At 32.7% G+C, this 15,828-nt stretch overlaps 1 protein-coding gene across 1 annotated transcript in view; it reads left to right on the top strand.

Moving 5' to 3' along the window:
- The first annotated feature begins 11,594 nt into the window (after positions 1-11,594).
- The window catches only part of snsl (snustorr snarlik), a 34,292-nt gene continuing 30,058 nt past the window's right edge, over positions 11,595-15,828 (top strand). The window contains exon 1 of the mRNA XM_072524276.1: positions 11,595-11,841. Coding sequence (XP_072380377.1) covers positions 11,796-11,841 — 46 coding nt within the window. The 5' untranslated portion in view covers positions 11,595-11,795. The remainder of the gene's footprint in view (positions 11,842-15,828) is intronic.

The raw sequence follows: 15,828 nt of genomic DNA, 5'->3' as shown, positions 1-15,828 counted from the left end.
TGTTTATTGAAAACCCACCCATACCAATCGTTACTTGTATTGAAGCATGTTTAAAATTTCTTTAAATTATTCCCCTTAGAAAATTACTTTCACGCCGTCTATGTCTATATATTTTGTTAAAAGCCTTAAAAATAACCCAACAGCAACGAGCGATTTCATATATTTCAAATATTTCACCAAATGTTCCCTGTTCTTTTTATCTATCCTTTGCTAAATAGAAATCTTTCCTAGTAACAAAGGAATCAGTGCCTATTGTGAAATACCCGGTCTACCTTCTCAGAAAAGCAGAAGAGTTGAAAAGTATAATTCCTGTCGGGAGATAGTGGTTATGTTACAAAAATGACCACAGTAGCCTTGCCATTTAAATATCATTTTTGCGTGGCACTCTTCAGCCAATACTCCCACTCATTTTTTATCCTTAGCTTGGCTAAGAACAGAATTCGAATTCATTTTCGAATTGGTTCCTGTGGCAAGCAGTTTGTCTCCATCAAACGGCAGTAAGTGTATTTTCAATTCTTATCTATATTTATCTTCACACAGTGATTCCTATATTAACTATTTTCTCTTTTGTCAAACAGACGTCTTCCAATTCGAAGGAATGAAGCCACTTCTGTTTACCAATTATTTGTTTCATCATTCGTCTCTACGTTCATTCATCTCTACATTCGTTCATCTCTACCTTCATTCGTCTCTGCTGTTCGAATCCTTCATTTATCTCTACGATCATTCATCTCTTCATTCTTACGTCTCTTCGTTTATCTCTACCACTTAATACTACCTGTGTTGTTCCTGTCCGGCTTCTTCTCTTTTCCTCTGCCTAAATCAATTTGAGAGATTACGGATTGAAGACCGTAATTCGTTACTGTACCTGCCGTGTCAAGTACCTGTTGCGAGGACAACGTGTCAAGTGCCTTTATGGAGAGCGTTCTATAAAAGAACGTCACTACCTGTGTCCACCTGTTGCCTACTGTATTGTGAGTATCGACAATTTTTACCTAAATCGTATAGAAGTAATTTACGACTTATTTAGTTCAGTGACTTTGTGTATTTATAGATGTTTACTTTAACTCCAACCGAACGAATTATCAGTATAAACTTACGATATAATATATACGTATAAGTTACGAACCATTTGTTTTATATTAATGTAGGTTATGTTTATGATAAATGTTATGCATATATTTAAGGTGATCACGTTCAAAATATAGTAAATTTTTACGTATTCTCAAGGCATAATAATAACTTATTTAACGAATATTGACAATTATAATATTCCTTGCTTTTTTTTATTCTTGAGAATACTACATTATTCAGAATTATTTTTCAAAAAAGATATTTTTTGTTGTATTCGATAATAAATTGTGCAATCACTTATCTCGTGCCATTTAACTCTGCAATAAAAATTTTTATAGTGCATTTTTTGACTACTATACCTCAATATAACTTTGTAGACGAACTATTTGCCTTTTATTATTTTGTTATCAATTTATATTTTTGTGCATGGTGTATCTCTTTTAGGCATTTTTGTTGATTTATATTATTATTTATTTTATCATATAACTAGCGTATATGTGTCGAAATATTAAATCTGTACCGCACAATCATAATACCTTTTCTCTCACGGTTTACTTTATTCTCGCGTGATTATCTTAACTGTACCTTACCTTTCTTGTTATCTTATTCTATATGTCTTAAGGTTTCCCTGTTCCTCTAAAAATAGGGTGGTGCCCAAATATTTCTCTTCTATTTATCTTCTAACTTCTCTTCTCTTTATTTTTTAACTTCTCGTATCTGTATCATCAGTACTTCTCTAATTGATTCTTTATATTTGAGCTGTAATAAGAGCCCCGACCAAGATATCTCTACCAGACTGAAGCCCGAGCCTAGTACCGTTCTTTGTGTAACCTCTAATCCGTCATTAAAGAGGGTACAGTATGCCAACTCTCATCATCTACTTTTACAAATTCATTCAGTTATTAATAATCTTGTCTCTAGATCAACACGCCTTTACGATGATGCAAGTAGACCCGCTGATCTCTCTAGTTTAAACCAAGCCCTCATCCAAAACGGTTATGAAACGAAAACGAAAATCACATCAATAGGAGCATCCACAGACATCAATCTCACTGACAAAATCGACAAAATTCTTAAATCAAGAGGAATAAAGACAATATTTACCCCCCAATAAAAACTTTCATCTTTTGACCGATCACTCAAAGATAACATTCCAAATGAAAATGAACAGCACGGAGTTCATAAAATTTTTAATATCAAAAATCGGTTGCCTGTAAAGTCGGTTTTACGGGCGAAGATTTTACGTGACAACGTCTTTTTCTCGGTAGAATATTTATTGATATGAATATTATTAAATTGCACAATAGTTGTTTGCAGTTGAAACGCGCTGTTTCTTCTCAATCGACTGAATTACGATTGATTGCAGAGTGATTTAAACTAATAATTTACTTAACACTATCAACATTTGTCAATAGTATGACATAAACTATAAACTCAGTTTCTCAACTTTTGTGTCAATCTAACAATTAATCAATCAATCATAGTTTACGATAATGAAATATTAGTGTACAATTATTTACCTTTATTGTTGTAGTTGTTGTAAATGACGAATCTAAGCACTCCACATTTTCACTACAGACACAGCTGACGATACTTTAACCACACGTGTGAACTTGTATTATGACGCTTTCTCGGTTTTCCAACGCCAAGAACGCTCGAGAAAGACAGAGACACAAGCACGCACCGATTCAACGCGCCTAATTCTCTAGTGCTGCGCGCGCAGCGGACCGATCATGTTTGAGTGGGAGAGAGACGCAAGGCATTCGCCGGTCCGGCGGGCCTCTCTCTCGTTCGGTGACTCATCGTAACAGACGTGAGCGGGCGTTACACTTTTTCATGAGTGACTCCGAGCCACAACCTAATTTAAGACGTTGTCACGTCAAAAAACGTAAATTGACCATTTACTGAATTCATCATATTTTTGGAAATTGACCATTAAGTAAATGAGAAATATAGTAAATGTTGTATCGACTCGACATTTTCTATTTTCAGAGCACGTTTCAAAAAAATTGAGATTTAAAATTTGTAGAATACAAACTAGTTTCCATTTACATTTGTTCCAAATTACAATAATTTGTTATTTTATGAAAGTCATATAAATAATAGTTTTTTAATAATGTACGATTAACATACCCATTATTGCAAGTATTGTTAGAGTGTAAAGTGTAGATATATCTTATAGGCTATTAAATTTACATATTTTTTTCTGAAAGTTGTGAAATAGAAACCTTGAAATGTTGTGTTTATTGTGCAACCCTTTCCTAGAATTAATAGAAATCAGAGACGGATTAATGAATCTTTGTAATAAGAACATACATCTAGATTTAGGAAAGCTAACTGGGCTGAAATGCAGGAAGTAGTACCTAAGTCAGACTGAAAATTGTAGACTAAAAACAGCTGGTACAAAATATAGTTTTTTCAAATTATAATTAAAGTTCTTCGGAATTCCATTGAAAGGGTTTATAATTTAATTGAGCAAGTTTAAATGATTCAATTATTAATGATTTAATAGAAGTAGATAAATTTACATTTTATGGGTATTTTAATTAGCTGAAGCAAATAAATGAAAAAGTATATGAAATGATATATGAAAATAAGCTATTATACATGTTTAAGTATTTTAAATATATTTAAGACTGACCAGAAAATATACAGTTTATGAACAATTTTTGTCCAGAAAATAACGTTTTGCTGGTCAGCACCGAAAAATGGACGTTAGGGAGCGCCAATAGTAATATACGTAACAAGTTCCCAGAGTGATATTTTACGAGACGAGTAGGAAGTTTCCAGAGCGAGCTGTAGGCGAGTCCTGGAATCCTGCGAGTCTCGTAAAATTACTTTTGGATCGATCGAGTTACGTACAATATTTTTTCTGCAGCCGTTTTGTATGTTAAAAAGAATATATGGATAAACTTTACTGATGAACTTGTATTAAACACTTAGTGTTTAGTTACTAAAGTTACTCTCCTGAATTCAACATTAGAAAAATCTACATATGAATATTAATAACACACTTATAACAATTATTTACATTGATATTACTAGGAATATTAACAGAAGTGGCAGTATTGAAATTAGTGTTAGACGTGTCAGTAATTTTACTATTTTTTGAGATAATAACTTGGTTGCGGCCATTTTCAATCTGTGGAGCTATGTGAATTTTATTTCTTAAAGAATTGTCTACGTGTCCCTCTGCTATATTAATTGATTTCCATCCTCCTTATATGGAATCATCTCGGCTTCACTTTCACTGCTAATTTCCATTTCTTGGAATTGAAAAACGAAAAACTGAGCGAAAACACACGAATCTTAAATGACAAGCGTTGTCATAATAAAATACAAAGCTGATGCTATTGTCAAAGCCGTTACCTATTCTCCGTTCATAAATTGTTGAGAGCACGAAATGTGCCTCAAACTCATAAAACGGTCGTAAATCATAGGCGTTCCTGAGGTGTTTATTCATTAAATAATAATATAATATTTTTTAATACTGTTATATATATAATATTAATAATATTTTAATACTAATATATTTAGCAAAAAAAAACAATTAAAACTTTCACGGCTAATGTTATGTAATTATATTATATTAATAAAAATAAGAATTTAACCATTAACAATTTTGTAAATAAGAATATCTTATCTCTTTGGATATTTCAATACTAATCTTCGCGTTTAATCACTTTACTAGAAAACCTGGAATTCATATCCGAAGGTACTATTCGTTGCAAGATAATTAGGATGGAATTCCCCAGATTTTTAATAATATAATGGGTATGCTTTGGCCACGTGCCTCGTTGGTTAAGTTTATATTCGAAACTTAACTTAAAAGGGTGAAGTTATTACGAACGAAAACAATTTTTTTTGTTTAGTACGTTTTTGATCGCATGTAATTTACGGCTCGTCGGTGTGTCCGCGTCTACGGCAGTAATTAGCGTCTCGAATATTTCTTTTGCGAATTATGTGCAGTGCGTGAGTGATTTTTTATTCCATATACCTACGAACATATACGTACCTTTCGCTCGTTCTCGTTTTGTTGGATTGTTTGTGATGGCTTCATCATCAACATCATCAAGTTTTACACCGGTACTGTTGCGTACAGTCAGTAAGTCTGTCTATTCACCAAGAGAGAAGACTATTGTCCTGAATGTTCACGATGCCCTAGTTTCTCAGAATCCCACAAACACTGTTCGCAACATAGTCGAAAGTTGTGCCAACATGACTGGCGTAGGAGAGTCAACTATATATAGGTTCTATCAGAAAGAAAAAAACACGGAATAGCTAACCCAAACACAAACAAACACTTAAAGAGAGGGAAAAAGCCTATTGAAATTGATGAATTTGCCAAAAATGGTATTCGAAGGAAAATTCATGGATTTTTTTTAAAAAAGAAATACCATTCCTAAACAAAATTTTACAAGAAGTTAGAGACGACCCGGATTTGCCTCATATCGGACGAACTAAATTGTGGCAAGTTTTAAAAGAATTAAATTTCCGGTGGGAGAAATCAGACCGAAAATCACTTTTGATTGACCGGGAGGAGATAATATGTTGGAGAAGAAATTATCTAAGATCCATACGAAAATTCCGGGCTGAAGGAAGGCCCATCTTCTACCAGGATGAAACGTGGGTAAACTCAGGTCATACTCTAAAAAAAATTTGGTCAGATAAAAATATATTAAGCTCCAGGCAAGCCTTTATGGAAGGTTGGTCTACTAGTATCTCCCCACCTTCTGGTAAAGGCAGTAGATTAATAATTTCTCACATTGGCAGTGAAAAAGGATTTGTTAAGCATGGTTTGTTGGAATTTCAGTCCAAAAGCACAAAAGACTATCACGAGGAGATGACAGCTGATGTTTTCGAAGAGTATTTTGAGCAGATGATTGAACACATACCACCAAATTCAATTATAGTATTAGATAATGCACCTTATCATTCACGGCTAGTAGAAAGACTTCCAACGACTGCGTGGAAGAAACAGGATATTCTTGACTGGCTGCGGAATAAGTATCTGCCTTACGAAGATGGAATGGTAAAAGCAGAACAAGCAAGAAGGAATACGTAGTTGACAAAATGGCGGAAAGGCGAAACATTACAGTCCTTAGACTTCCACCCTACCACTACGAAATAAATCCAATTGAACTCATTTGGGCACAAATGAAAAGTTATGTGGCTAGAAAAAATACGTTATATAAAATACAAGCTGTACGTGAATTGTTATACGAGTCTTTACAACATATTACAGAACAAAACTGGAAAGATGCAGTAAGGCATGTAATAGAAGAAGAACAAAAATGTGGGAAGTTGATCCTATTTATTTTGAATTTAAATAGTTTTCTAATCTTAAGTATATAAGGTAAGTAATAATAGTTGTAATCGTAAGGTATTAAAGGGGAAAGGCGCAAAATGTCGCCTGTCAAAATGTTCAATGTGTTTTAAATGTAACCATTTTTTTTCAAATCCTGAGAAAACTAAACAGCATTTTTGAAAAATTTAAAGGCAGAATGAAATATTTATTAGAATAAATAAAAAGTTTCTTTTGCATGCAATATTTTCAATTAAAAATTATACTATATTTTCTCTTTTATTTTCACCCCTGTTACATAACATATTAAAATAAACATTTTACAAGTTTTCAGGGACTTTCTGCCCTCAGTAATAATGTAATCTTTCATTCTGCGTTTAAATTTTTCAAAAATATTTATTAGTTTTCTACGGATTCGAAAATAATGGATACATTTAAAACACATTGGAAATTATGCCAGGCGACATTTGGCGCCTTTCCCCTTAATTAAATAAATGTATCTTTTACAAATGGCAAGAAACTTTTTATTTTTAAATAAAATAAAGAATTTTTATTAAAAAATACAATTTACATAAGTACAATTTAAAAAATGTATTTATTTAGTTCAAAAAAATGTTTCAATCATATACTCGACGACACTGGTGTAACACATCTGTAACCATCCAAAATACCCTCGTAAAAGGATTATAAGGTATTGTATTCCTTCAGATACAAGGTGGGTTAGTCGAAAACATCTTAAACCGTCAGTTTCAGGTTGGTTTTTACTATTATATCGTATTACCTATCCTCTCTGTATTTCAGCTCTCTAATTAGGGTTAAACTTGTAGTGAGCTATCGACAAATTGTGAACCGTGTATAGCTACCCAAAATCGTCCCGAAAGTTAAAAAAATTTGTCCCAAAAGTAGCTACTTTCGGTACGAGTTGTGTAAAATGGTACTTTCGATTTAATAAATCATACCGAAAGTTTTATTTTCGGGACGGCTGCAGAAAAAAGCTTTTTCCGATCCCTATTTTTTATCTTTTGAATCGTTAATTGATAATACGGTCTACCTTGATTTCTTATTGATCTCTTCTTATGTTTTCGCTTCTCTCTTTATCCAACAGATGTTTCCCTGATATTCGTCGAAGTATTTTCATCTCTGATGTTTCTAGTAGTCGTCTCGTTTTAGATGTGTGATCTCCGTTGTGTATGTTAATATAGGTCTAATTGCTGCTTTATAGATTCTTGTTTTTGTGTCTTGTCTTAGATGTTTGTTCTTCCAGATTATGTCATTAAGATATACTTGAGAGATTACTTGCGTTTAAGCTTTGTTGTCATACTTCTTCTTCAACATCTCCGTAACTAGTTATATATATTCCCAGATATCTAAACCTTGCTTCCCGCTTTATTGTTTTCCCATCAATTTCGATTTTACATCATAGCGGGTTATGAGCAGAGTGGGAACTCCTCCTAGGGGCTATAGCCCAGATAAAAGAGGAGGGTTGATGGTCTAGGTTAGCATCCTACCTATTGTAAAAGAAAACAAGGTTCAAAGAACCGATATAAATCCCAAATACAAATTTTATAAAAGATTTTGAAATATCTACTAATATTATTATTGGATTGTAACGTACTGTTAATCATTGAATAATTCGACTACACTGTTAATGGCTTTTGTTATTGGACCAGTTCCAAAAAAAAACCAATAACACCGTTTCTGAGAAAGAACTGCGTGTTTTCATCTTCAATTCCATAAATCTAGAATACGCGGTATCGTAATTTTTGTGACTACTTTCGCTGCTTTTATTACGTCCAGCAATAGTCCAGCGGAGTTAAAGAAAACTTGGAATCAGTCGTTTTTGTACTTCATATTAATCAAAATATCTACTAAAAAACCACTAAGTTTTTAATTTTTTAATCCAATGACAGAATTAAATTGACATATAATAGGATTTCCTTAATACATAACTATTTGAGATTTAATAAAATAAATATTTTTTTAAATATAAAAGATGTATTACAGGATAGTATATAAAAGTCTCAATTTCTGTCGACATTCCCATAAGTGCAACATTATTTTTTCTATTTTGTTTTCGAAAAAACAGTAGTTGTTTTCATAGTATGAGTAATAGTATGAGTGTAATAGTATACTCCATTCGCTTAGCTCGGGCATATTTTGACAGATTCATTGTCGGAAACCTACAACACAACAATTCCTACTTCTCAGTATTAATAGCTCAAGTATCCTACTATTGCAGACTTCTTTCTTTAAAAAAAGAAGAATTATTCTAAATAGTGGAAGTGTATACTAAACCCATCAAATTTTGGGTAGTATATATTTAAAAAATATATTTTAGTTGTTATAATTTAACATAACTATTTATTATATGGTGCAGATAAATAAATATTGATTGTCGGTAATTCGCAAAGTTCTATTTTATTTAATATTTAGTTTGTTTACTATTAATATTGGCTATGAGTGCGTGTGCTTGGTTGTATAGTAATTTCCAGCCACTTTTAGTCTGTCAAAAAGTAACTAACTTCGCAAAAAAATAATCACTAAATTCACTAGACAGTTAGGACTGGGAATAGCGAACTGAGTTTAAGAGGCGTTTCCTATGATTACTACAGGATTATGAAGAAGTTAAGGATCAAATTTTTCTTCAAATCGTTTCTCAAATAATTACTAATAATAATTGCTAATACATACTAGATGTATAATGAGCCATGCCCACGAAATCTTATATACTAAAACGCTAAGCCCTTTTCTTGTCCACCACTTTTATTTTTTCGGAATATTATTAGTATTACGTATGAGATTGTCAAGATATACTTTTGGTACAAAAATTCACTTCCGGTTTTGAGATGACCGGAAGTTAAAATTTACTTTAAGTTTTAGACCCCACAATGTATATATGGATCGAAAGGTCTCGTCGAGACGAATCTAAATATGTACTTTCGGTTGCGATCCGACACCGGAAGTGACCCGAAACGCGCATAAAACGTCAAGATAGAGCAAATCTGACACCGGATTCGTGATCAGCATGCAAAATTAACTGCTAAATGATATCCATGTCGACATTTGATGAACTAAAAATTGCATTCCGGTTTTGAGGTCGACTTCCGGTTTCGTTTTTATTAGTCAAATCAATAGAGAATTCCACGTAGAGTTCAAAAATGTTATCTTCTAAAACGCTAAGCCCTTTTCTTGTCCACCACTTTACTCAAAAACTATATTAGATAATTAAAATATTTTTTACTTGCATTATTATTGATGAATGTTATGTATATTCTTGCTTATATTGTTTGTATTGATCTTTTAATTTTTCTCGCAAAATAAAAATTTCATTTAAAAAACTCGATGTCGAGTTGGTCCGCTAGTATTTTCCTAATTCATACATGTGCGAATATAAAACAAGAGAATTTTAAGAGAAACCCAATTTACGTTTCTCGTAGTGGTCTCGGAAGCAAGAAGCTCTATTGGCAAGGCTGGTCTTGATTTATGATTTGTGTAATTACGAAAGGAGAGAAAGGTTTCCTGAGAAGCACAATGATAAGTTTATAAGAGTAATAGTTACCTGGTATTAGGGACAAAAGACAGTAAAAACTGAAGTGTCCAATTTACCAAACCTATACATATACGGAAAGGAGTACTATTCACGTTACTGTTCAATTTTAATTCGAAGTAGCCTTCATGAAAAGCACTAGAAGATATGGGGAGAGATAAATGGCGAAGGCGAGAATAGAATTAGATAAGGAAATAACAGGATATTAATAGCGGATAATTTACAGAGACTGTTAACAATATCTCGGGCACATACTGAGACGCGATAAGTATCGTCTACTTCAATTGATAATCTAGAGAAAAATCTAGAAAAAAAGAGAGCCCAGGCAAGAAAAGGTACTCGTGGCTCTAAGATTTTCTGCGGAAGTAGTTCGAGCTCACATCAGTCGAACTATTCAGAAGTGCTGTAAACAAGATTGAGAATTGCCATGCAGTGGCTTATAATATGTTTTTGTTACACCATATTGTGTTCTTGGCAAAAATTCGAGTCTATTCACTCGTTGATTGCTATGTTCCACGCCATATTCAATAAGATTTGATCTATGCCCCTCACCTTTTTGGCATTAAAATTGCTCATTACGTATGTGATTTCATTTAAACTTTTTAATGTTACCCTACTAAAAAGTGCTAAAATTCCTACTCCATTTCTATGCTATAGGTTGCCGTTATCATTCCCACTATAATACAATATACCATCTTTGTATCTGCGTATTCCGCAACCAAGCCGTCGTAATTTGCTTACAGCAATAATTGACAATTTCAAGTGTTTGATTTTCTAAACAAGATTTTTAAATTTACCAGAATTTTAAAGCCCTTTAACGTTCCATGTGCTTATCTTAACGGTATATTTAGCTATTTTGAACAAGGGGATTCTTAGCACCTCTTGCACACTTAAGGGCTGCCCAGGACTAGGGGCCATGAATTTTGTTTTATTCGCCATAACAATATCCTGGAAAATAGTTAATAATGTGGTTTCCCACTCAAGAACATAAATATGATTCTCTACATATGCATATGTGTATATGCTTTTCTATTACTCGCCGTTTAGAATGTTTTTTATTCGTCTTCATCATCGTTATGTGTCATTTGTAACATTAGACAAGGGACCCTCACAGGAGGCTGTCAGCGGGCCAGTTGAAATCTGATTTTTTATAGAGGATCTACTCCACTATCCCTCCTCATTTTTCCGTTCTAGGGGCCGTTTGCAACGGTTATAAAGCTACTCAGTTAATCCCACAACTAAAACAGGTAGAGTTTTAGTTTTATAAACACCAGAAGTTAAAAATAAACAAAACAAACCCTGAAAATGTTATGCCTAAGATCCTGGACGGTCTCCAAATCGCTCATTCCCATAATAAATTAAAATTTCCTCTTTTCCCCATAATTAATTAAGTTTGTCGTCATGGACAACCCAATTCTTACCAATTGTAAAGCAGTTAACTGTCGTAATAAATATCTAATAGGAATGGTCATCAAAAAGCTGAAACACAGTAACACAGATCATCGTGTCCAACTTGTGCTATACTAAAGATTCTTAAGCAAGAACATACTGATAACAAGTCTTTTATGCGTGCAGGAAATAAAAACATCAAGCCGGACCTGACGACGAAGCTATCAATACTTATACATACTCACATTGACTAAAGAATAAGGGAAAGTTGAAATCATTTGCTTCTTGATATTTTGCCCGGCCTCGACACGACGATTTGGAATTATTTGAATTCAGTTTCGTTTCAAATGTGACGATGCGCCAATGGTCGTACCAGCGAATTTGTGAATGTGATTAGGAAAATATTACGGGCAGTTACACGATTTAGTCGAAAGTGAAATCAGTTATTAAAGAACTAGCGACTTGCCGGGGCTACGGATCATGAAAGTGACAGTGATTGTATCTGTGTTACTGTGTTGCTTGTTAGGTAATTTTAAGGTTGCTCTGAAAAAATAAATTGCATTGTTCGTACGTAATAAATGCTTTATTATAGGATACGTGTAGAAAAGATCTTTTGGTAGAAAAAAACTTTTTTTCTACTATACTATTAGATAATACAAAGATTGGTCTCTTACGGCTTTGAAAATTGAATGGTTGATCTTCGCCTTATGCACTGCTGCTCGGGTTTGCATACAAATGATGTAAATTTTATTGCTACGAGCTTTTATCTATCTCGGCTACGTTTATATTTGATTATTAATTTCAATAAATAAGGTTTTTTAACCTGCAACATCACTGAAATATTCTAATTTTATCTTTCTGAAAGTTTTAATAATTTCAGATCATTTATTTTTTTCTTTTCTATTATTATCAAAGGAATCTGCGTGTTATAACGTCGGTTTTAACTCTTTCTCAGGTGTTCTATTGCCCTATTTGGCGATCGGTCTCTTCTAATTTCACGGATATACTATTTGCCATTCTTTATATTCTATACAGGATGATTAAAAAAGCTATACTAAAAAAAGTTATTTACAAAACTAGGAGGTAGCTGTAAGCTTCACATTTGAAAATTAGTTACAAATATACAGGGTCTTCCAAAAGACGTATGTTTTGAATATAACACAGCAAAGTTCTGTTTTTTAAATGAAACATCCTCTATTTCAGAATAACAATTACGTATTGCCTGTACATGAAATATTAAAATATAGAAATTGTTATTTTAATTGTAGGAGGTGTTTAAAATAAGCTCCCATAACGTCAACATAGGCATGAAGACTGTTTTAAAAATTATCTACTTACGTTTGTAAGCATTTGTGACGTAACCTTCTGCATACATATATAATCGCTCTTCTTCTACCGTTAGGTTTCGAGGGAGATGATTCTAGCTTTTGATGAATTTTCTTCATTCCTTTCTCTTTGTTCGCCATTTCTGTTGCTTCTTGTCAAGATTTGCCCTTATTTTGTAACCCTCTTCTGTTTTTCCCTATTGGTTTAGCTTTTTTTTTCTCCTTTAGTGTGTCTAGTAATGGTTTAATTTTAAGACTTTTTCTTATTACTTCATTTTTGAGTCTTTCTCTCCTTCTTGCCCGTATCGTTCTTCTGAGGTATTTCATCTCTGTCCTTCTATCCTACTTTGGTGCCTTCTGTTTAAGATCCAATTTTCTGTTCCATATGTCAGCGTTAGTCTAAATATTGTTTCACATGTTGTCATCTTTGTTTTCTTTGATATTTCTTTGTTGTTGAAAAATCCTCTATTTAGAACCTGGAATAGTTTTTCTGTACTCTCTGTCTGTTGTTGAGTTCGTCCTCGATGCTTTCTTTATTATTTAGTACTGTTCCCCGGTATATGTATACGTTTGTTTGCTTTATTTTTTGTTGATCTGATCGTACGTGTCTTTTTTCCTTGTTATTTTCATTATTTGTGTCTTCTCTTTAATCTCTGCATTTTTCATTTGCATTCTATTCTATCCTTTATAGTATTTTTTAAAGGTTTTCTTGCATTTTTTCACTATCTCATCTATTAGATTTATAAAAAGTACTGGGCTTAAACTATCTCCTTGTCTAACTCCTTGCGATGTTTTAAATGGTTGCGATTGCATATTTTGTATTTTACTTGTATTTCTTGATTTCATATAGAGTGTGTCCGTAAAGTATGGAATAAATTCGATATTTCCTAAATGAAAAGCCTTTTTAAAAAAATTTAAAGCACGTCGATTTTTAAATTTAATGTTCTACATTTTACAATAAAATTTCATTATACAAGGTGATACACATTACAGTGATGACGTCATCGGCTCTTTTTTTTAAGTAACACACTGTATTTTAGGACATTTTTAGATCGATAAAAATGAGCTGATTTCAAAAAAGTGTAATACTTGGGTCTAATGGATATAATTTGAAAGATATGCGCTTAAAAAATAAATTATTTATTATCAATTACAAAAAAGTAGCCTACTTCTAGTTTTTGGTAAACTGTAATTATTTTTAGTAACGTTCAATATCAATTAAGTAGTACAATAATTGTATTAATTCGTGAATGTTTTGTATTATTGCTTAGAATTAATTTTAAGTAGAAATGAATTTGAGTGTAAAGCAAAGAATTGAAATACTCATGATGATTGGGTACGGAAACAAATCGCGAACTCGGATGGAAGTGTGTAAATTAGGTATTTAATGATAAATATCCAGAAATACCCATCACGCAGTCAACAGTAAGTAAGATTGAAAAGAAATTTCGAGAAACTGGTATGGTTGAAAATGCACGCAAATCAGGTAGTCCCTCTGTAAATTATGTTACAACATTAGATGTTCTACTTACTTTTGAAGAAGATGCGCACACTTCTGTTCATAAGGTTAGTAGTGATCTCGATGTTTGCACAACAACGGTACACAAAGTATGTAAAAGTAAGCAAAGTAAGTAAAATGCACAATTGTACAAAAATTAACCGAGGATGATCCAGATAAAAGAATACAATTTTGCGAAATAATGATGGATAACAGCCACCGAAACCCTCTCTTCGTTCAAAATATTATTTTTTCTGATGAGGCTATATTCAAATTAAATGGCGAGGTCAACTGTCAGAATTGTAGATACTGGGCAGAAGAAAACTCCTACTGGATGCGGGAACATCATACACAATACCCGCGAAAGGTAAACGTATAGGCTGGCATTGTAAGAAATAAAATCATTGGACCCTACTATTTCGAAGGTAGTTAAAACGAGCCAGCATACCTTCAGTTTTTAAGTGGGTATCTCGTACCTACTTCAGTTAATTTATTCCCCAGTACAATTAATCTTGGAGGTTTTGATAAAAGTTTATGGTTTCAACAGGATGGTGCGTCTCCGCATTATGCTTTAGATGTTCAAAGGTACCTTAACGGAAGGAAATTTTTCCGAACAGGTGGATTGGAAGACGTGGACATATTGAATGGCCAGCGGAGTCGCCAGACCTCAATCCTTCGGATTATTTTATGTGGGGTAATTTAAAGAATTTTGTTTATAAAACGAAACCTGCAAATATTGGAGACTTAAAAACAAGAATTCGTAAAGAAATAAGCAATATTTCTCAAGAAAGCATAAACAAGGTTCTACAAGAATTTGTAGAACGTTTGGGTTACTGTCAAATACAACAAGGGCTACAATTCGAACATTTAAGGTTAAGTCATGTATTAATTACTGGAATACTTTCAAGTTATTTATTATAATTTATTTATAATTTATTAATATTCTAATTCAATGAAAATTAATTTTCTAAGCTCATAAATTTCAAATTATATCCGTTAGACCCCCAGTATTATACTTTTTTGGAATTAGCTCATTTTTATCGATCTAAAAATGTCCTAAAATACCGGGTGTTACGTTTAAAGAAAAAGCCGATGACGTCATCACTGTAAAGTGTATCACCTTGTATAATGAAATTTTATTGTAAAATGTAGAACATTAAATTTAAAAATCGACGAGTTTTAGATTTTTTTAAAAAGGCTTTTCATTTAGGAAATATCGAATTTATTCCATACTTTACGGAGACACTGTATAAATAGTTTTAGTTGCTGCTATCAGGTCTTCGCTTACTTCTTTCTTTTTCTTGATCTCCCATATAGTTTTCCTTTTGATTGAATCAAATACTTTTTCCATGTCTATTGAACTCAGGTATACGTTTTATTTTTCTTTAAGGATTTCTATATTATTTGTTGCATATGGAATATATGGTCTTGTGTGTTATGTGCTTTTCTGAATACGCTTTGTAAGTCCTCTAGTTTATGTTCTATTTCTATCCTGATTTTTATTTCTAATATCTTTTCATACAGTTTTGCTGCTACACATAGTAGGAGTATGCCTCTATAGTTCTGACAGTCTTTTATGTTTACCTTCTTATGCACTGGTACAATTATGGCATTCGAGAATTCTCTTGGCAGTATTTTTTTCCATATAGTAAACATTTATCGACCCAATGGAGGATAATATTACGATTAA

This window comes from Diabrotica undecimpunctata, chromosome 3 (genome assembly GCF_040954645.1).
Source record: "Diabrotica undecimpunctata isolate CICGRU chromosome 3, icDiaUnde3, whole genome shotgun sequence".
NCBI classification, from domain to species: Eukaryota; Metazoa; Arthropoda; class Insecta; order Coleoptera; family Chrysomelidae; genus Diabrotica; species Diabrotica undecimpunctata.
Note: the sequence above shows the minus strand (reverse complement) of the source record. Positions and strands in the feature narration are given on the sequence as shown.